Source organism: Megascapheus bottae, chromosome 14, assembly GCF_031878675.1.
Source record: "Megascapheus bottae isolate mThoBot1 chromosome 14, mThoBot2.hap1, whole genome shotgun sequence".
Classification (NCBI taxonomy): Eukaryota; Metazoa; Chordata; class Mammalia; order Rodentia; family Geomyidae; genus Megascapheus; species Megascapheus bottae.
The window spans coordinates 14,121,122-14,141,794 of NC_143522.1; the positions used below are offsets into that span (position 1 = coordinate 14,121,122).

General features: G+C 50.3%; 1 protein-coding gene across 8 annotated transcripts in view; it reads left to right on the top strand.

Moving 5' to 3' along the window:
* Window positions 1–20,673, top strand: part of Tmem63c (transmembrane protein 63C) — a 45,884-nt gene that overhangs the window by 14,594 nt on the left and 10,617 nt on the right. For 3 of the 8 annotated variants that reach the window (XM_090344573.1, XM_090344580.1, XM_090344577.1), the window contains 13 exons: window positions 762–828; window positions 3,759–3,962; window positions 4,130–4,209; window positions 4,573–4,654; window positions 7,045–7,082; window positions 10,457–10,599; window positions 12,496–12,544; window positions 14,116–14,224; window positions 16,569–16,642; window positions 17,698–17,778; window positions 17,878–18,001; window positions 18,862–18,995; window positions 20,400–20,522. In XM_090344573.1, coding sequence (XP_090200699.1) covers window positions 3,816–3,962; window positions 4,130–4,209; window positions 4,573–4,654; window positions 7,045–7,082; window positions 10,457–10,599; window positions 12,496–12,544; window positions 14,116–14,224; window positions 16,569–16,642; window positions 17,698–17,778; window positions 17,878–18,001; window positions 18,862–18,995; window positions 20,400–20,522 — 1,184 coding nt within the window. In that variant the 5' untranslated portion in view covers window positions 762–828; window positions 3,759–3,815. The remainder of the gene's footprint in view (window positions 1–761; window positions 829–3,758; window positions 3,963–4,129; window positions 4,210–4,572; window positions 4,655–7,044; window positions 7,083–10,456; window positions 10,600–12,495; window positions 12,545–14,115; window positions 14,225–16,568; window positions 16,643–17,697; window positions 17,779–17,877; window positions 18,002–18,861; window positions 18,996–20,399; window positions 20,523–20,673) is intronic. The other 5 variants (XM_090344574.1, XM_090344579.1, XM_090344575.1 and 2 more) reach the window with 3 other exon arrangements.

The following is a 20,673-nucleotide window of genomic DNA, read 5'->3' on the forward strand; positions in this document are numbered from 1 at the left end:
CTGAGATCTGAGAATTGTGATTCAAAGCCAAATTAAGCTGACAAATTTGAGACTCTTACTTTCAATTAATCAGGAAAAAAAAAGCCAGAAGCAGAGCTGTGCCCTAAAGCTGAGGGACAGAGCCTAGGCCCTGGTTTCAAGCATCTGCATGCGTTCTCTCTCCCTCTCTCCCTCTCTCCCTCTCTCCCTCTCTCCCTCTCTCCCTCCCTCCCTCCCTCCCTCCCTCTCTCTCTCTCTCTCTCTCTCTCTCTCTCTCTCTCTCTCTCTCTCTCTCTCTCTCTCTCTCTCTCTCTCTCACACACACACACACACACACACACACACACACACACACACAAATGCACTTAACAAGATCCATCAAGAAAATGAAAAGACAAACCGGGCGTGGTGGCTCACATCTGAAATCCTAGCTACTCAGGAGGCTGCGTGAGATCTGAGGATTGTGGTTCAAAGCCAGCCTGAGCACTAAAGACTGAGACTCTTATCTCCAATCAATCACTAGAAAAGTGGAAGTGGTACTGTGGCTCTAGAGGTAGTCAGGGCAGTAGCCTTGAGCTGAAGAGCTCAGAGGGACAGCACCCAAGCCCAGAGTTCAAGCCCCACAACCGACCCCCCCCCCCCAAAAAAAAGCAAGAAAAAAAGAAAAGAAAAAGACAGCAACAGACTGGAAAAAAATTGCAAGACAAATCTCAAACTATGCATCTATGCTTAAGAGGAACAGGTTTTGAGAGTCTTTAAGTCTATGATTTGGTCTTTCACAGGAAGAAACCCAGCGGCTCAGTGGTATTTCCAGACCTGTCTTGGACTTTCTTTCTATAGCTGATTCAGGTAGGAAAAAAGTGCCTTGGGCCTTCAGGACCTAAGGGTTTGCCTCCCCACGGCCTCCATCAAGCAACTGCCTTGACACAGGCTCCCCCTAGTGGCCATCAGCTTTCTGTTGGCTTTGTCCGGGAATCTGCAAGGCTGGGATACCTGCTCCACCCATTCTGGAAATGCCACTGTGGCTGCTGTGTTACCTTTGGCTGGACATCAGTGGCCGGGGGTACAGACACCAGACCCTAGGCAACCTACGGTAAATGAGAGAGGGGCAGAAAGTATGGCGATTTACAAAGGTTCTTATTAGACAGGAATCTGGAGGGTAGGATTATGAGAAATGTTGGCCTTCTCATTATGCCCTCTATTCCCGTTTTTGTGGGTGACCCAAGGGACCCCAACCCTCCCCACACATACACCGCCTTCTCATCTTTCCAAACTCTGTGCCTTCTCTCCTTTCTTCTCCCCACCCTTCAAATATCCCAAGCTCATGAACCCATAGCTGGTGCCCTGGAACTCCGTATCCACTCTTTTTTGCAGTGCTTCTGCTGCCCTCCTTGTTGTAGCCATGCACTTACTCTCAGGTCACTGCCCCCATTTTAAACCCCTCTCCCTCCTCTTCCTTGTCCATGCCTCCCTCTTCAGTGATCTTGTCCTTTGTCTTGGGGAGACAGGCCATGGGTTCTGGATTCCATGTCTGTATCTCCTTAGCTTGCTCAGTGGTGCCTTTCCTCAGGACTTCTACCCTGACCACTGCCCTCCATCTTTCTATCTTCCCATCCAAGGACAGCAGCTCTTCCAGTCACTCAAGCTGAAAGCCTTAGACTCCTCCTCAACTCCGTTCAGTGGGTGAGCAGACCCTCCCTACTGCTTCTTGGCCTGTCTGGTACTACCAGTTATTCCTACCTGCATCCTGACTTGTCTGGCCCTCCTCACTGTCTCTAGTCTCCATCAAAAGGACCTGAAAAACACCTTAGGGCATTGCATGCCACTCCTTGGTTCAAACTTCTCCCTTTTCTTCCCCTTTCCTTGTCCAGCCACAGGGCTGTCCAGGCCAGTTCGCACCCAGGGCCTTGGTTTATGCTGGAGCAGGCTCCCCACACTTTCTGTAGGTCCTCCCTCCCATGTCCCCATCTCACAGAGACCTTCGCTGGGCACTCCCTCTCACAACTCTAACCTCATCCCTCCTCCATGCCCATTCCCGCAGGAGCCCTACGGGACTTCAGCAGCATGAGCCTGGCACAAAACAGTTGCTCTCCAAAAACTTCTCTTGAATGGGAGGGAGGAGTCTCTAGAGGAGAGGCAAGGAACCAAAACTGAAGCTCTTTAATGTACTCACTGACTTGGCAGATTAGCACAGGCTGTTACCAATGGCCTCCAGGTAAATCTGCTCTCCTGATACTCATGCCCAGAGCCTTGGCTCTGCATTGGAGCTTCATCAGGATCCCCACCTGTATTGAGTGGGCGTAGGTCCCTGGGCGATGGTGCTAGCCTCCCCACTGCAGGCCCTGTACCAGGCCCCTGAATCCTTAGGAGTATTTGCTTCCCAGAGAATGGTAGAATTTAGATGGTGTCAGTCACGAGCCCTGTCTTCTGCATAGGCATCCCACAAACAAAGCGGTTTCCTCTTCCAGCATGAACTTTTCTATTCTGGGAGACGCTCCTTGGTTTTTATATAAGAACAGGAGAGCAATAGGAAGACTTCTGGTGAAAATGCATTTTGCTACCTTTCTTTTAACGATCAAGTAATACAAGTATGAACCTCATCCAGGGAATGCAACGTGAGCTATTCTGTCTCATAGTCCAGGGTTTGCAACCTCTGTTATCTCAGAGAATCTCTGCCGGTGTCATCATGAACTAACTCTGTCTACTCAGGAGGCTGAGATCTGAGGATCGTGGCTCAAAGCCAGCTGGGTCAGGAAAGTCCCTAAGACTCTTACTCCAGTTAATCACAGGTGGTAGAGTTGGCTTTGAACAAAAAGAAGCTCAGGGACAGCACCCAAGCCCAGAGTTTGAGCTCCAGGACTGGCAATAAAATTTTTTTTTAACTTTCCTATAAGTAGTTCCACAGAGGAATTTCAATTCAATATATCAGTTTATATGTATAGTGCATCTTTGCGTCTGTGTGTGTGTGCATACGTGTGTGCATGCGTGTGTGTGAATACCGGGGCTTGAATTCAGAAACTTGAGCTCTTACTTGGCCTTTTTTTTATTTAAGACTGGCTCTCTACCACTTGAACCACAGTTCTGGCTTTTTGCCGGCTAATTGGAGATAAGAACCTCATAGATTTGTCTGTCCAGGATGGATTCAGATTGAGATCTTCAGAACTGTCTTCTGAGTAGCCAGGATTTCACAGGTGTGAGCCGCCAGCAGCCAAGAGCACAATGCTTCTTCATCATCACCTTTCATCATTCTCCCCCATCTGCCCCAAACGCACGCATCCCTTCAACTTATCTGGCTTTAATTTCCATATATATGCATTTAAATATTATGACTACACTCACCCACACTCTGAATTTGCCTGCCCTCCCTCCTTACAAAACATGTTTCTGCCTCCTGGTATTCATTTCGTTAAGCTGTACATTAATTCTTCTAAAAGTTATACCACTTGAGTTTTCCCCTGCATACACCACATTTGAGTCAATTTGTGCCCCTGTGCACGTAGGCCTTTTTATGTTTATGTATATGTTTATAATTGAGATCTGACTTCCATATGCAAAAGAAAACATGTGCCCTTCATGTGTCTTAGCCTGGCTTACTTTACTTGGCATGAGTTTTTCCATTCTTCTTTCCAATGAATGGGTGAAATTCCATTGCATGTGTATACCACTGGCCCTTGGTCTTGATGACACGTTCCCCAAGCTTGACCCTGGCCCCTGCATCTGATTAGGCCAGGCCCAGCCTTGGCCTTACACTCCATGCTCATCTCCTAACCTCCCAGCAGCCTTCTGTGTTTTGCAGAGTTGGGGCTGGCCCCACATCTCTCCAGGAACCTTCCAGGATGTCCTTGCCAGAGGAACTGAACATGGCGGGAAAGTTTGGCAACATATCCCTGGATGAGTGCTTCCAGTCTCGCAGCACCGTCCTCCAGGGGCAGCCCTTTGGGGGGATCCCCACCGTGCTGTTCCTCAACACCCTCTTGTGGCTGGTAAGTCCTGGGCGCGCATCCACTGCTGAGTGGGGTGGGGGTAGGGATCTCCCTAAGAGAGCACCCCAGAGACTTCACAAAGTCTCCCCTAGGGGAATGCAGGAGGCCAGCCCAACGAAAGACATGATCAACATCTCTGACCAGTTTTCCTTTCCCTGGCCCTGCAGCTCATTGTTTTAGTTTACTCCTTCCTCCGGAAAGCCGCGTGGGACTACGGACGCCTGGCTTTGCTGATCCACAATGACAGGTAAGGGAGGCAGGGTGAGCCCCTTGCTCTCTCGGGAGGCTCGGCCCAGTGGCCCAGCTATAGCAGGTGTCCTGTCAGCCGGTTCCCTGCCCCTGCTCTGCCCTCCCTGCAGAAAGGAGAATTGGAGGGCAGCCATCACTGGGCACAATGCCACCTGCTTTTCCTCTGGTCTCGGCTAGACTGTCCCGGTGTGTTGTGCACCTAGCAGCAGGGGCAGTGCTGTCTTTATCCAGAGCTGCATGTCCAGCAAAGGAACCAAGGTGTACCTGCGGCCCTTGGCCCTGGGAAGAGAGAGGAAGCAGGGTAGACCTTTGAGGCCTCTCTCTCCTTTTCTATCTCCCTGCTTCCCTTCCTGGCTGGCAGCCTGACCTCGCTGATCTATGGGGAGCAGAGCGAGAAGTCGTCTCCCTCGGAGATCTCCTTGGAGATGGAGCGCAGGGACAAGGTGAGTCCTGGGATGGGCCAGGTGCTGAGGGATCCCAACTCAGGGGTACAGAGAGGGGCAGGGAGGGACCCGTCAGCCAGACTTTCCCTCTTCCCTCAGATACTTTGAGCAAATTCCTCAGCCCCACCACTCCCCCGATGGAGATACAAACCATCCTACCTTCTGCCAATAAATACTCTCTTAGATTTTCAAAATGAACCTTCTTTTCAGATCTCTAATGCTTCCCACAGTTCCCAGACCTACCCTCCCCCCTCTTCTCCCCACCCCCTGCCTGAGCTGAGGACTCCCTCCATTTCCAGGATTCTCCCAGCCTGCCCCCCCCCCCGCCCCCAGGCAAACCCATGTTCTGCTTCCTTCCCTGTCTTGAGGAATGCTGGGCCGCCATTTCTTCATCCAGCAGCTGAGAACAACTGTGTGCCACCACTGGTTTGGGACCAGGAATGGACCTAGTTGTCCCATCGCACTTTCTTCCAGCCCAGGGAGACAACCAGACACACACGTATAGGGAAAAAAGGAGCATCTGTCACGTAAGGGAATGAGGACAGGGATAGGAGAGTGCTGCATGGTAGGTGGAGGTCAAGGACGGTATTGGGCAGATGAGGACCTGAGCGCAGTAAGGGGGAAGTGAGGATAAGAACTTCCGGTGCCTCATCAAGCCTGACCAAACACAGCCTGTATCCACTGGCCCTGGGCACAGCCATCAGATGGCTTCATCCCCAGTTCCTCACCTCCTCACCACCCACTGCCCAGCCTCCTCAAGTGTGGCATCCACTCTATCACCCCACCAGCCCCAAGGCCATCAGCAGTCCTCTGGTGGATTTCCTCCATCCTATGGTACCTAATCTGTCAGAGCATCTGACCTATAGACTATGATTCCTTTTTTTTTTTCTTGACATTTCTGGGACTTGAACTCAGGGCTTGGGCACTGTCCTTGGGCTTTCTCAAGGCTAGCACTCCACCACTTGAGCCCCAGCACCACTTCTGTGTGTGTGCTATGGAGAAACTGAACCCAAGACTTCGTGTATGTTAAGGAAGCACTCTGCCCCTAGGCCACGCTCCCAGGCCCCCATCTGCTTTTTTCCATCTGCTTTTTTTTATGGTAAAAAAACTTGGCAGAACTTTAGTGAGTAAGTAAGCAAGCAAGGAAGGACCTAGACACAAAACAGTCGCACTGAAAGGCAGAGGCACACTCTACCAGATGTGGGTACTCTCAAAGGGAGACACCCATCCTTGCATCTCTAGCAGAAGCATCCATTTGGCTCAGTAATATCTCACTTTCTGAGGTCATCTTCTTCCTTGAACCTTTTCAGCCTTCATACCCAGGGTACTCCCACCTTCCCTAACCCTCCCTCCCTCCCTCTCTCTGTCCCAGCAAAGGCATCCACACTCAAATTCCAATTGTTATTCCTATATGGATGCCTCCAGTCCCTCCTATCTAATGGCCTTGTTTTCTTTTCTTTTTTTTTTTTTTTTTTTTTTTTTTGCCAGTCCTGGGCTTGAGCTCAGGGCCTGAGCACTGTCCTTGGACTTTCTCAAGGCTAGAGCTCTACCACTTGAGCCTCAGCACCACTTCTAGCTTTTTTCTATGTATGTGGTACCAAGGAATCGAACCGGGTCTTCGTGCATGCTAGGCAAGCACTTTAACCACTAGGCCAAACTCCCAGCCCCTAATGGCCTTGTTTTCAAACACAGATTATTTCAAGCTAGATACAGTGGCTCATGCCTGTAATCCCCACCTACCTGAGAGGCAGAGATCAGGATGATTGTTCAGAGTCAGCTGGGGCACAAAGTTAAGGAAATCCCATCTTAGGCGGGCTTGGCCACTCATAGCATGTGATCTCAGCTACCCAGGACTGACACACACACACACACACACACACACACACACACACACACACACACACACACACACAAGAACCCACCACAAGCTTCATGGTGTTTACTGAAGCGGGAGAACTCAAGAGGCAACATACATAGGAATCCCCCCAAAAGAATTTTAACTGACCTCTTCGGATCCAGTTTCCACGAGTCCACTGACCACTGGTGGACAGAGCCCTGGACCACACACACCTGGGAGCATGCTCCCAGAAGAAAGCTGTGAGGGTCAGAGGTAAAGTCTCTACCCAAGGTCTCTCCTGTCCCTCCAGGCCCAAGCCCAACTCACGGAGCCTCATTTCCTGAATTGGGACAGCAGGGTTGTTCACTCATTTCTGGGGAGAGATCTCCCTCACTAGTCACCCCAACTCCAGATGGCTCTATGACAGGAAGAAGGCCTTTCCTGGGCACTGCCATAGGTGCCCAGACACATGACAGTGCTGCTCTGTAGGGCCTCCAGAGAGAGGTAGGCTGAGCTGAATTGAGTCACTCATGATTTTTCTCCTTCTCCCCAGGGCTTCTGTTCTTGGCTTTTCAACAGTGTGACCATGAAGTAAGTGCCTGCACTCTGTCACTTTGTGGTGGGAGGATGGAGACAGGGAGTCTCTGGAGAGATGAGGAGCCCCTCCCCCCAGGATGACAGACCTGAGATCTGTGCCCAGTACAGGCAGAGAGCCCTTTCCCTGTTATAAGTGATGAATGGAGCCTGGACTGCGCCCTCTGTCTTCAGGGAAGAAAGACACTTAAGAGTTGAATCGCTGACTCCCATGAGTATCAAACCAGGGAAAGACATTCTTTCTTTTGCCCTCCCTTGGTTTCAGTGCACATCATTCATCATACTTCTCAACAGGGAGCAAACCCTTGGAGCAGCAGAAGGGTAGACTTCCCCTCTCCACCCCCAGATTACAGAGGGGCAGCCTTGCCCACCTCCCCTTTTGGATTTCAGTGCCAGACCCAACTCCAGGACACCTGTTCTCTCCTGACTGCCAGCACCACCAGAGGCTTCAGTTGAGCTGACATTTCCCAGGACTCTACACCCTCAATGCATGTACATGCACACACACACACACACAGCAGTGCATGCTCATCTACATACACTAAGATGCACGCGTACCTACATCTCCTACACAGATGCATGCACACCTACATACATGCACACACTGCTCTGTTCTGCACATGCTCAGAAATGGGCATGATCCTGGACTCCTCCTCTATGTTCTCCCCCAAGTCAGTTCTGTCCAGTTTGTCCTTCAAACCCCTCCCCAGTGGCCTGAGGAGGCTTTCCACTCCTACCCCTATGATTTACCCATCAGGGACTTCACTGGGAGACTTCTACTTTGCCCTCAGGAGTCACCACGGCATTTCAGATCTACTGAAGGGCCCGGGACCTTAGAGGGCACAAAGAACCCCGACAAGGTGTTGGGAATCCAGCTGGGCCTAGGACCATTGACTTCTGCTAGGGAATCCCCTGGGACCTCTGATATTTCCTGTCGCTAGTCAATCCCTAGGGAATGAAGCCGTTGTGTGTAAGTCAAGACTGATCTCTTGACTTAGCCACATGTGGCCAAGTGAGAAGGAAACATGTTTACTTCTTGGCTCCCTCTCTGGTTTTGCTCTGTCGATTTGCTAAATGTTCACGAGCTAGCACAAATGCACCATCACTAAGGGAGTGATGCAACCCTTGTCAACAGTTCCCAGGAAGTTTCCTTGTTATAAGCATTGTTTTTTTAACTGTAATGACATGACTGAGATTGTAATTTTAGAAGAGAAGGAGTCTATTTATCTCACAGTTCTGAAAGTTCTGGGTCGTCAACGCAGCATAGCCTTAGTTCGCTTTCTGTTGCCAACAGCACAGTGCCATAGACTGGGTGAGTTTTAAGGAAAGAGGTTTTGACTTGCAGTTCTACATCTGGTGATGGTCTTTTTGCCAGTAGAGGCCTAAAGATATGCAGCACACCACTTGGCACAAGTCGGGAAGTGTGAGTACATGTGTATGTGTGTGTGTGTGTGAACACACACCTGCACACAGATGTGTGTCCTGAGTACCTCTCAGAAAGCCACCAAGACTGGATCACAAGGATCCACTTTGATACCCTTTCTAATCCTCATCACTTCGCAAAGGCCCAGCCTCTACAAACCACTCAGATAAAGTTTCCACCTTTTTATACCCACCAGACTGGAGCCCATTCCTTTATGAGGTTTTTTTTTTTTTTTTTTTTTTTTTTTGCCAGTCCTGGGCTTCAGCTCAGGGCCTGAGCACTGCCCTTGGACTTTCTCAAGGTTAGAGCTCTACCACTTGAGCCTCAGCACCACTTCTGGCTTTTTTCTATGTATGTGGCACCGAGGAATCGAACCCGGGTCTTCGTGCATGCTAGGCAAGCACTTTAACCACTAGGCCAAACTCCCGGCCCCTCCTTTATGAGTTTTGCAGGGGATAAAACACATTGAAGCCATAGCAGTCACCCTTAAAACCAACAAAACAACATAAAATTACACACACACACACACACACACACACACACACACACAGTTGTTCTATCCATCTTACCAAGAGTGTAATAGACATCATCCTCTCATTTTCCAAAGTTTCTCTATAGCTCTTTGTTGCTTTTACATTTTTAAATTGAAGTATCACACACACACACACACACACACACACACACACGTACACAAAACATGCACAGCTCAGTTCTCACCAGGCAGAATCTTTGCTCCCACCCTCCAGGTCTAGAATTAGACGTCTGCCACCAGAAGCTCCCTTCTCACTCTTCCAGTGCCTTCCTCCTTCCTTGTCTCCCACAGATAGCCTGAGCTCTGACTTTTAGCCTCCCTAACTCAATGGTTCAGTAGTGTCTATCTTTGAAGTTTGTATATGGAATCATATCATATATATTGTTTGTACCTGGTGTGCTTTTCATTCAACATTACATATATATGAGATTCAGCTAGGAATACTCATTTTTAACACTATAATATCTAACTATATAATTACATATGCATATAATATATATATCACAATCCATTTATGCAGTTACATATGCATATATGTAGACAATTCTTGAGTTCATCCTACCTTTCTCCGATAAATATCTAAGATGTTTCCAGGCATGGATGTTACAGATAATGATCTAGGAGATTCTAACATGTCTCTGAGGACACATGTGCATTTCTGTTGGGTAGTAACCGAGCAGTGAAATCCCTGGGTCATGTCGTATGTGTACATTCCATTTCAGTAGGCAAGGCCAACTGTTCTCCAACATGGCTGAGCGAAGCCCACCCACATAGAGCTCCCAGCATTCCACACCCTCCCTCACTGACCTTTGGCATGGTCCAGCTTTCACACTTTGGCCAGCCTGGCCATATGGTGTGTGATCTCATTATGGGTTTCAAGAATTACGTTAGGAAGAGAAGCTATGGCTCAAGGTAATAGCATGCTAGCCTTGAGCAAAAGAGTTCAGGTACAGAGCCCGAAAGTGGAGCTATGGCTCAAATGGTAGGGCTCTAGCCTTGAGACAGCCCAAAGACAGTGCTCAGGCCCTGAGTTCAAGCCCTAGGACTGGCAAAAAAAAATCCCTTATATTTTAAAGAATCCAATTGAACTGCTTTTTAAGCAGAGTATATGTCAGCTTAGAGCTTTGGCAAGTGCCTGCAACCTGGCAAACTCAGAATTGTGTGCAGAGGGAATGGAAGGATGGCTGGTGCCCATAGATAGAGTTCCCCCACTTGGCACCTGGACCATAGCCTCTTTCCTTAGTATACCTGCGAGTTCACGGAGGTGCACGCCAAGCACACTTGATGCCTGGAGAAGGGTAATACTTCCCACAGAATTACCATGGAGGTAGGGAAGTCATCTTTCTCCCTCTCCAGCCTATGGGAGCCATGGCCACACCTGCTCCTAAGGAATGTCCTTGTTTGTGTCTCCTCCAGGGACCAGGATTTGATTAGCAAGTGTGGGGACGACGCACGCATCTACATCATGTTCCAGTATCACCTCATCCTCTTTGTACTCATCCTCTGCATCCCCTCCCTGGGCGTCATTTTGCCCATCAACTACACTGGAACTGTACTGGGTAAGCGGCACTCAGTAGGCTCTGGGCCTTGGCCACCACACCTCAGAGGCAGCCTGGTAGACTGAACAGAGCTAGGGATATTTATGGGGGAAAGGGGTTAGAAATCTGAATGGATACCATCACGCCTTATCCTAGGACATAGTGTATCGCAGAGACATAGCACCCATTCAGTCTGGAATGGTTTACTCCTGTGCCCACATAGTCCCTGGCCAGGTGTTTGTGGAGGCCTTTGCAAGATTATGTGGCCTGTTACAGGGGCCCATGAACCTGACTTCTTCTATACCCACCCTGGTGGAGACAGCGCTATGAACGCAGGGTTTGTCTCTAGGACACTCAGTGATACAGGCTAAGTAGCAGTGTGAGTGAGGGCCTGGCTTCAGAGATACCAGAATCATTACTCTTCAACTTTTGCCCATATCTGTTCCCCAGAAAACACTTCCATCCAAGCTTACACATGATTTATCCTCACCATAGGCAGATCAGATTTGCCAACCCTCTTAGGCACTGGGAGATAATGTCAGGTACCTGGTGTCCAGTAGATGCCCAGAGACTAGCGGTGTAGTTCCCTCAAAGGAGCAGAGGACGGCGGCGCTGCAGGGAGGCTGCACACCTGGGTAGTTCCGTAGCACCTGAAGTTCCAGGGGGACATCAGCTCTCCCTTGATCCTGTCCCCTGCCAGAAGGGGACCTCATGAACTCAGTGGAGCACTGAGTGTCTGGGCCCCTGCAGAGAACTCATGACTTCTCCCTTTCCAGATTCTCGTCCTGAGAGCAGAGTGCAGGAGCTTTAGACATGTTTCATAAACCATAGCTTGAATCTGCACATTAATATTCTTACTCCATTCAGATGAGGCAGAGTTCCATTTTCTAGAATTTTGAGTTTTTGTAATTGTTACCAGAGTTCATCTTATCCTTCTGGCTGGAAAGCCCATTCCTTCCACAAGCTTTACCAGGTCCCTGTTCGGAATCAGCCATGCCCTGGGGCTGCCTCGTAAACACAAGTCACTTTACAGCCAAGAGCCCCCGTCAGCACGAGCTGGGAGGATGTTTTCTTTTCCTTCATCTTTTAAAAATTGTTATTATAAAGGTGATGTACAGAGGGGTTACACTTACATAAAGCAAGTACTGTACTGAGTATATTTCTTCTGGAGCAATGTCACTCCTTCCCTCGCTCTCTCCGTTTTCCCCTCCCACCTCCACCCACATGTGTAGTTCATTTTTCACACAGTGTTTAGTGAGTATCACTGCTGCATTTGTTCACCCTTTGTCCCTCCATTTCTGTGCCCCCCCCACTTACCTTCCCGAAGACAGATGTACACGGAAAGGGAAGAAGGGAAGGGAAGGGAAAGGAAGGGAAGACAGCAACAAAGGAAAAAATTGTTTCCATTTCCTGGAGTTCATTTCATTAAGTATTATTTGTATAATCAGATGTATACAGGCATTGTGCCTTTGCGCTCCTCTCCTAAGAATGGGAGGATGGTTTTTGTTGGGAATTGGGGACAGGCTCTGGGGAGCAAGAAGGAGGGTCAGGCTAAAGACAAGCATCTTTTTTGTTGGTGGTGGTAGTGGTGGTTCAAGTCATAGGACTTGAACTCTGGGCTTGGTGCTGTCCCTGAGCTCTTCGGCTCAAGGCTAGCGGCTCTACCACTTCAACCACAGTGCCCCTTCTGGTTTTCTGGTGATTAGTTGGAGATAAGAGTCTCACAGACTTCAGTGCCCAGGCTGGCTTTGAACCTTGATCCTCAGATCTCAACCTCCTGAGTAGCTAGGATTAAAGGCATGAGCCACCAACGCCTGGCTAAGACAGCATCTTTAGAACTTGGGCATTCTTTTAGGAAACTTGAATTCTGGTGAACCCTCAAAGTTGGGACTTTTTTTTTTCTTTTTTCTCTTTCAGATTGGAATAGCCACTTTGCTCGGACCACCATTGTCAATGTCTCCACAGAGTAGGTACCTGATCATCTTACCTCCCATTCTACTGGCGGGGGCATCGGTGGGGAGCATGGATGCCAGTGTGTGATGCAAGGACTGGTTTCCCTGGAAACCCAGGTCCTTCATGTCCCTATCAGTCATGATGGAACTACCCCAACTGGCTACTCCCTTTCGCTTATTATTTCTAGCTCAATCTCTCCAAAGAAGCAGAGGTCCTCTACCAAGGAGAGACTGAAGATATTCAATCCCTGCCCACGCATGGGTTCAAGTCAGCCCTCATAAAATTAAGTGAATCATGAACCTGTCAGTCTTCCCCCTCTGATCGTCACAATGGAGGGTTCAAGAAAGCTGGCATTTACTGGCCCTAGATCTGGGTCAACGCATGCTGTCTGATCTGTGATGTCCTTCCCCACACAGTTCAGGAACCCAGGGGTTTATTTCTTGTTGGTGCCTACATCAACCTGCACTGAGTACTGAGTCCAAGGTGGCTGTTCTGTTCCATGCCTTTGGGAAGGTTTACCTGAATTCCAGGCAACTCTATTTCTAGGATCACTAAGACTCTTGGAGCAGCAGACTTGAGTCATGGCATCCTGTCTCTTCCCCTTTTGACTAACTCCTTCCAAGTCAACCCTCACAGAGCTACCAGCACCTTCCCCAGATGAGTTCCCAGATGTAGATGCTTACATCTTCCTAAGAAGCAGATTCTAAGCTGAAAGCTAGTTGCTCACACCTTAATGATCCTAGCCAGTCGGGAGGCTGAGTGTAAAAGGATCATGGTTTGAGGCTAGCCCCAGCAGAAAAGTCTTTTAAGACTCCATCTCAAAAAAAGGAAAAAAAATGCAGCAGAAAGGGAGAGAGAGGTGGGACCAGGAGTTTGGCCTAGTGGTAGAGTGCTTGCCTAGCATGCACAAAAACCCGGGTTCTATTCCTAGGTACCACATATATAGAAAAAGCCAGAAGTGGTGCTGAAGCTCAAGTGGTAGAGCTCTAGCCTTGAGAAAGCCCAAGGACAGTGCTCAAGCCCTGAGTTCAAGCCCAGGACTGGCAAAAATAAAAAAAGGGGAGAGAGATGTGGCTTAAGAAGTAGAGTGCCAACCTGGCAAACATGAGGTCCTAAGTTCAAAACCCAGTACCGCAGAACAGCATAAGGGCCTTCCATGTGCATGAATCCATACTGTCCCGCTATGGCCCTCATCTCCTTGTGGGTGAGGTAGGAATCATGGAAGTGCCCTGCAAGGCTGTGGGAGTCTAGGGGAAAGTACGCTTCAGGAACCCCCTGGTCCTGGTGCAGGGAAATGCTGGAGCGATGCCCCTGACCTCCACTGCCTCCCCCTTTCAGGGGGCCCTGAGAGCTGGGACTCCCCAAGTACGGGATGAGAGGACACTTATGGTGGGAGGGGAGGCAGGGCTCTGTGATGAGAAGGGACTCTAGGGCCATGGTAAAGGTGGGACTCGGGGTGTGGAGGAACTCTAGAAGAGGGTGTGAGGATTGACGAGGGCAGAAGGTTGGGCGCATGGCGGTGGGGACACTGGGCCATGGACCGCCAGGCATGCGGTCCCCACGGTCCCCACTGTTTCCCCGCAGGAGTACCCTTCTGTGGCTACACAGCCTCTTCGCTTTCTTATACTTCCTCGCCAACTTCATCCTCATGGCACACCACTGCTTGGGGTTTGTGCCCAGGAAGAATCTAAAGGTGAGTGAAGGAAGCTCCGCCCTCCCCCAGATGGGCTTTCCCAAGGCTGGGAAACTTGACCTACTGTGTGGAGTGGTCCCACCTTAGGCAGAGGTACTCCTCTGCACAATGGGTGAATCCCCTGCTTACCCACCCCCACAGCCCCACACACCTCTCCCCTGGCAGTGCCCTAGCACTCAGCTCTGGAAACATCTCGTACTGGCTGGGAACCTGCTCCAGCCCAGTCAGCTCCCGTGCCTGATCCTAGGCCTCCTGGTCCTTCTCCAGGGGCACAAACCAAAGGATGAGCAGGGTTTGGACCAGCTGCTCATGCCAGGGTGTCCTGGCTCTGTCTTGGCAGGCTGGGAGGTCACACATGTAACCCACTGTCTCCATTTCCATGACCTCCATGCCATCTCCCAGGCAGGTTCTGAGGCAGAAGTTCAGTGGCATCACATATTTGGAAGCTGATCATAGGAAAGACCAGTGGGGAAGCAGGGACATGGCGTGGGGAAGAGAAGCAACCAGCAGAGGGGAGTATCAAGGAGCAGCTGGAGTTTAACTCCATTAGAGAACACCAGGAGCTGGTGTGGAACATGAGCTCTAGAATTTTCCTGCCCAGGAGAGCAGTAGGATTTTTTTTCCCCTGGACTTCCTGCCCACATAGGCTGTGTTTGGGGACTTTAAACCCCTTATTTGTGTTTTGTTTGTTTGGCTACTGAGATCTGAACTCAGGGCCTTACATTTTCTAGGCAGGTATTCTGCTGTTGAGCCATACCACTTGCCTTTTTTTCTCCTTTTGCAATGGCTATTTTTACATTGTAAGTCACTTTCTGTTCAGGCATGCACTTGGATCACAATCTTATTTTTCCTCTCCCTGATGTAGCTAGGGTCACAGTCATGTGCGGCCACGAAACCAAGCAACCTTAACATCTTCACGACCAGGCTTATTCTGTGGTCAGTGTTCAGAAATCTGTAGTTCCATCACGCCCCACTTCTTCCATTGACATGGAATCTTGCAGACTTTTCTGCCCCAGCCTGGCCGGGAACTATGATTCTCCCAATCTCAGCCTCCCACATAGCTAGTAGCACTTACAGGTGGGAACCACTGGAGCCCTTTGCCTTTAGACCTACAAATGCCACCAAGGCCAGGGGAGAAAGACTTGGTGTTTGAGGCACATTGAGGTTATTGTTCTTCAGTGGTGAAGGCTGTAAGTGGGCACTGGTGGAGCCATATTGCCACACCAGTGCCTGGAGCAACAGTGGAGCCTCAAGCCGTGAATGCTCTGTGGATAATGCAGCTGTGAAGCAGAGCATCCTTGACTTTGTCCTCAGCCGTGGGCTCAGAGCAGTAGGGTCTGCTCTGTGAGCCCCTCTACCCTAAGTATGCCTAAACATGCCTAAGCACGCTCAAGGTAAAGTTACCTCAAGTGTTTCATCCTAGCGGACATGGAGATTCGAGCATCCCTGCCCAATCCAAAAGCAGCTGCTTCAGCTTTTCTTACTGCCATCAAGACATCTATTTCATGCAGCACAAGTTACAAGACTGCCATCTTGATGGCTCAGAAAGGCATTTCCCACCCAATGAATAAAATAGAAATCTTAGGGTAGGGTGGGGTGGGGGGCATCGATACGTTTTCTCCAGAATTTGCTGTGTTAGTCAGCTTTCATCATGGCAACACAATACCTGAACTAATCAACCTGAAGAGAGGAAAGGTTTGTTATGGTTTTGGAGTCTAAGGCCCTTTTGCCTTAGATGTATGGTGAGGTTGTAATGGGATCCTGCTCATGTCTTGGCATCTGGGTAGCAGGAATGGGGGTAGAAGGAGGGAGAGAGGGGAAGAGAAAGGGCCAAGTCCTCTTGGACAGCACACCCCCAGTGACCTAAGGTCTGCTAAGCCCCACCTCTCAATATTTCCACACTTTCCCAAAGCTCTGAGCTTTTAATTGTAGGCTCTTGGAGGACAGTCTAGATCCAACTATAAACTCACCCCCAATTCCCATAGTCCATCTATGTTCAAGATCCTCTGACAGGAGGAAGCACTGTGAGACTACCTAGGCGGCAAGCAGGCATGAGCTACTCTTCCCAATCGTGGGGCCGAGGTCCTCCACCCGGCCTGGACTGTGACCTTCTGCCTTGACCTCAACATCAGTGGCAGGGGGCCTAGCCAGGGCACAGACAATAAGAGAGGCACCATCTGCTGACCTCAGGGCTGCAGGAATTGGATAATTGGTTTATTCTCCAGGGTGGCCCTGGCCTTCAGGCAGCCCAGCATGAGCGGAGGACTGCCCCCCAGGGGCTCCTGGAATCTTCGGAGCTCCTGTCAAGCACAGAGTTCTCTCTTGGTTTGCCCTCTCCACGTAGGTCACCAGAACGCTAATGATCACCTATGTGCCCACGGATATTCAAGACCCAGAGATAATCAGCAAGCATTTCCAGTAAGTGGAGTGGGAGGGTGTTGTGGCTTGGTGGGGTTAGGGGCGGCCCTGTTGGTGGCTCCCCCTGGGCTCAGCTCCTAATGGGAAAGCCACCCCCACCCCCTCCATAGTGCTAGTTTTCCCTTTTCTCATGGTTCCTGCTACTAAGTCCAAAGAACCCCTGTCCCACAGCTGTTTTTGAGACACAGCAGTGTGTGTGTGTGTGTGTGTGTGTGTGTGTGTGTGTGTGTGTGTGAATGCACGTGCATGGGCCCATACTTGGGCTTGCACTCAGGACCTGGGCGCTGACCCTTAGCTTTTTCACTCCAGGCTGGCATGCTCTGCCATTTGAGCCACACGTGCAGTTCCGGGTTGTTTGGGGTTTTTTGCTGGTGAATTAGAAATGAGCCTCATAGACTTCCCGCCTGGGTTGCCTTTGAACTGTGGTCCCCAGAGCTCAGCCTTCTGAGTCTGTAGGATTGCAGGAGTGAGCCACTGATGACCAGTGTGAGACACAGCATTTGGGGTGGGGGTGGATCTTGAACTCAGTGCCTGGGCTCTGTCACTGAACATTTTTTACTCATGGCTTTACAACTCTGAGCCACAGGGCCACTTCTGGTTTTCTGGTGTTTACTTAGAGATGAGAGTCATACTGACTTCCCTACCTGGGCTGGATCTGAACCATGATCCTCAGGTCTTGGCTTTCTGAGACCAAAAGCTGGCAGACATCGTATTTTGAGAGACCTTCAGTAGCTCTGAGCTCCTGGCCAAGAATACTATCTTCTGAGCCCATTCCCTCTCGGCAGCCGCCCTCTCCCAGCCTCCCTCAACCCCCCACCTGTGGTTGTGGCCTGCCCCAGGCCTTGCTCTGAGCCATCTAGAAAGGATGAGAGGAGTCAGGCTTAAACTCTGAAGGTAGTTCATCCTTTGGAAGAAAGGCTACTCCTATCCCAAGGGTTGGGAGCCCCGGGCAGCAGAGCTGCTCAGCCCTGTGGACTGTCACACCAGGCAGAGGTGGGAGCAGAACCCGCTCCCAAGCCCCCAAGCCAGCTCAGCATCCATGTTTGTGGCTGCAGTGAGGCCTACCCAGGGTGCATCGTCACCAGAGTCCACTTCTGCTATGACGTCAGGACCCTCATCGACCTAGACGATCAGAGGTGAGGCCGTGTCGAGGGGGAGGGGGAGGGGGAGGATGGGGCTCTGCTGGCTCCTGACCAGAAGATCCTCCCCTCCACCCCCATGCCCACTGCTGACAGGCGCCATGCCATGCGGGGCCGGCTCTACTACACTGCCAAGGCCAAGAAGAGCGGGAAGATAATGATCAGGATCCACCCCTGCTCCCGGCTCTGCTTCTGCAAGTGCTGGACCTGCTTCCATGAGGTAAAGAGCAGGGGTGTTGCGATGGCCAGGAAGGGCTAGGGCTCTAGGGCTCCAGGCTGGCTCCTTACCTGTATCCTTGGACCCAGGCCCCATTCAGGTCTGCCCAGACCTCCAGCCCCCTCCTCCTTGCTTCCTCTCTACCATGTTCTGTGACCCTGTAGAGATGCTAAAACCTCTCTTTGTTGTTGTTGTTGTTGTTTATTTATGTGTGTGTTGGGGGGGGGGATATTGGTACTAGCATTTAAACTCAGGACCTAATCACATCTCCACTTCTAGCTTCTTGCTAGTTAACTGGCATTAATAAGATTTTCACAGACTTTCCTGGCTGAGCTGGCTTCAGACTGAGATCCTCAGATCTTAGCCTTCTGAGTAGCTAGGTTTATAGCAGTGAATCACCTTTCTTGGCTCCTCCGCCAGTAATCCAGAGAGACTTACTCTTGTCTCTCTCCCAGTCCTTGGACAGATGGACCAAAGGCTTCCAAAATGATAGAGCAGGAACAAAGGCAACAAGCTCTACTTTATCCCTGTCCCCTGTGGCTAAAAAAGGTCTCAGCACTTACTCCTACTATAATATATACTGGGATGGATTCCCACCAGATCAGAAGAACATTTGTTCTCCTCTCTTGACAATGCTATACATTCTGTTGACTTTCTGGAGTTCATTCAAGTCTTCTGGATAGTCCATCCTGCCTTCTCTGTGCCTCAGTATCCCTAGATCAGAATTTGACAAGGTAAACTTCAGAGTCAGCCTTTTGCAGTTTGAGAGCTGGCACACTGGTGCCATGACAGGGCACTGGGGTCCAGCAAGCTCTTCCTAGGGTTCCAGTCTCCCCTGTTCTGAGGGCCTCCTCTCGCCCCAGGTAGATGCAGAGCAATATTACAGTGAGCTGGAGGAGCAGCTAACAGATGAGTTCAATGCCGAGCTCAACCGCGTTCGCCTGAAGCGTCTGGACCTGATCTTTGTCACCTTCCAGGACTCCAACATGGCGAAGCGGTGAGTGCAGGATGGGCCTCCCCTTCTCTAGCTCCATCTTCCTCCCCGTTCTAACCTGAAGGAGAGGAGAGAGGAAGGGGTAAAAGGGGGATGGGGGGCAGGGAGATGGAGATGGAGATGGAGATGGAGAGGGAGAGGGAGAGGGAGAGGGAGAGGGAGAGAGAGAGAGAGAGAGAGAGAGAGAGAGAGAGAGAGAGAGAGAGAGAGAGAGAGAGAGAGAGAGAGAGAGAACGAGAGAGAACTTCCACCTGCCAAATTCTGACTTCCTGTGGCAGCCGCCTTGTGGCCGCCTAGAGCATGGCTCTCTACTTCCCTAGCTGCCAAGACCTAGCCTGTCTCCAGGGATGCCCAGGCCCTGGGTTCCTCACTCCAAATGTCTTTGCCTCAGTGCCACAGTGGACCTCCCAGTTCTCTTCTAGATCTTGCCAAGGGTACTAACCCTCATTCCATAGACATTGTTGCAGTCATCCTACAGGGCAAAGCCAAGAGAGCCAAGGTCTACTTGCCCTTTCTCCCCTTCTGATGTGGAGCCCTATGCCTATAACTCCTATCTCTCAGGCCCCACCTTTGGCAGTCTCACCTCAATAAAATATAAATTAGGTCCACTCTAGAATGTTCCAGACAAATCCTACCAACTGGGCTGAATACATAAGAGCATCAGAATCAATCTCCGAAGGATCACGGGATATTCTTCCTCTGGTCTCAACCTGATGCTACATGGCACTTTGTCCTTAACCACCTCAACCCTACAGAAAGTAAAGCAAACAATAGTGTGCAACTTTCTAAGTTGCTTTCCCTCTCTGACTTCTTTTCTGTCCAACTTAAAATCTGCTCTGCCCTGTCCACTTCCCAGAAAAAGCAGTACATCTACATAGAACAGACGATATGATGTGTTCATTTGTTAAAGTATCACTACCAAGCAGGAAAGAGCTAAGGTCTAATTTCAGTGCACAGAGGTCAAAGATGGGCTTCATTGCCAGTACCCTCCATTCTTCAGTTGTATCTGGAGGCACTTCAAGTTAGGAAATCTGTTTAGTTGAATCTCTATCAATCATCAGTGAACACAGAGCCAGGCACATAGGAAGAATTCTAGCATCGGAAGCGACTGGTATTAAGATGAGGCAAAAGCTGGCATCTTCTTACCAGCCTCTGAGAAAGCTGCCATTGTTACCAAAGAAGGCAGGGGTTGAGGACACCATGGTTCTGCTCTCTTCCTGAACATCCCTTTCCTCCAGATCCTGGGCCTTAGGGTTCTCTATAGTTTCGGGAGACACAAGGCTTCCAAAGTCCCCATGAATGGAGAGTCCCCAGCGGTGGGATCACCCTGGGATCCTAGCATGCAACTCCCCTAACTGTTCTCCCACCCCCAGACCTCTGTCTCCTCCCCTTGTCTCCCCTCTGCAGTGTTCAGGATGATTACAAGTACATCCATTGTGGTCTGCGGCCCCAGCAGTCCTCAGTGACCACCACTGTCAAGTCCTACTCCTGGAGGGTCGCCCAAGCCCCACACCCCAAAGACATTATTTGGTAAGCCTCTTCTGTCCCTCCCCTCTGCTCCTAGTTCTTCTGAGATAAAAGATGGCAACAGGGATACTTCCTCTCTCCATTTGACTGTCCAACAGAGACACCCCGGGGGCCAACCCAGGGTGTCTGAATACAGCCCTTGCTGGGCTGGGCC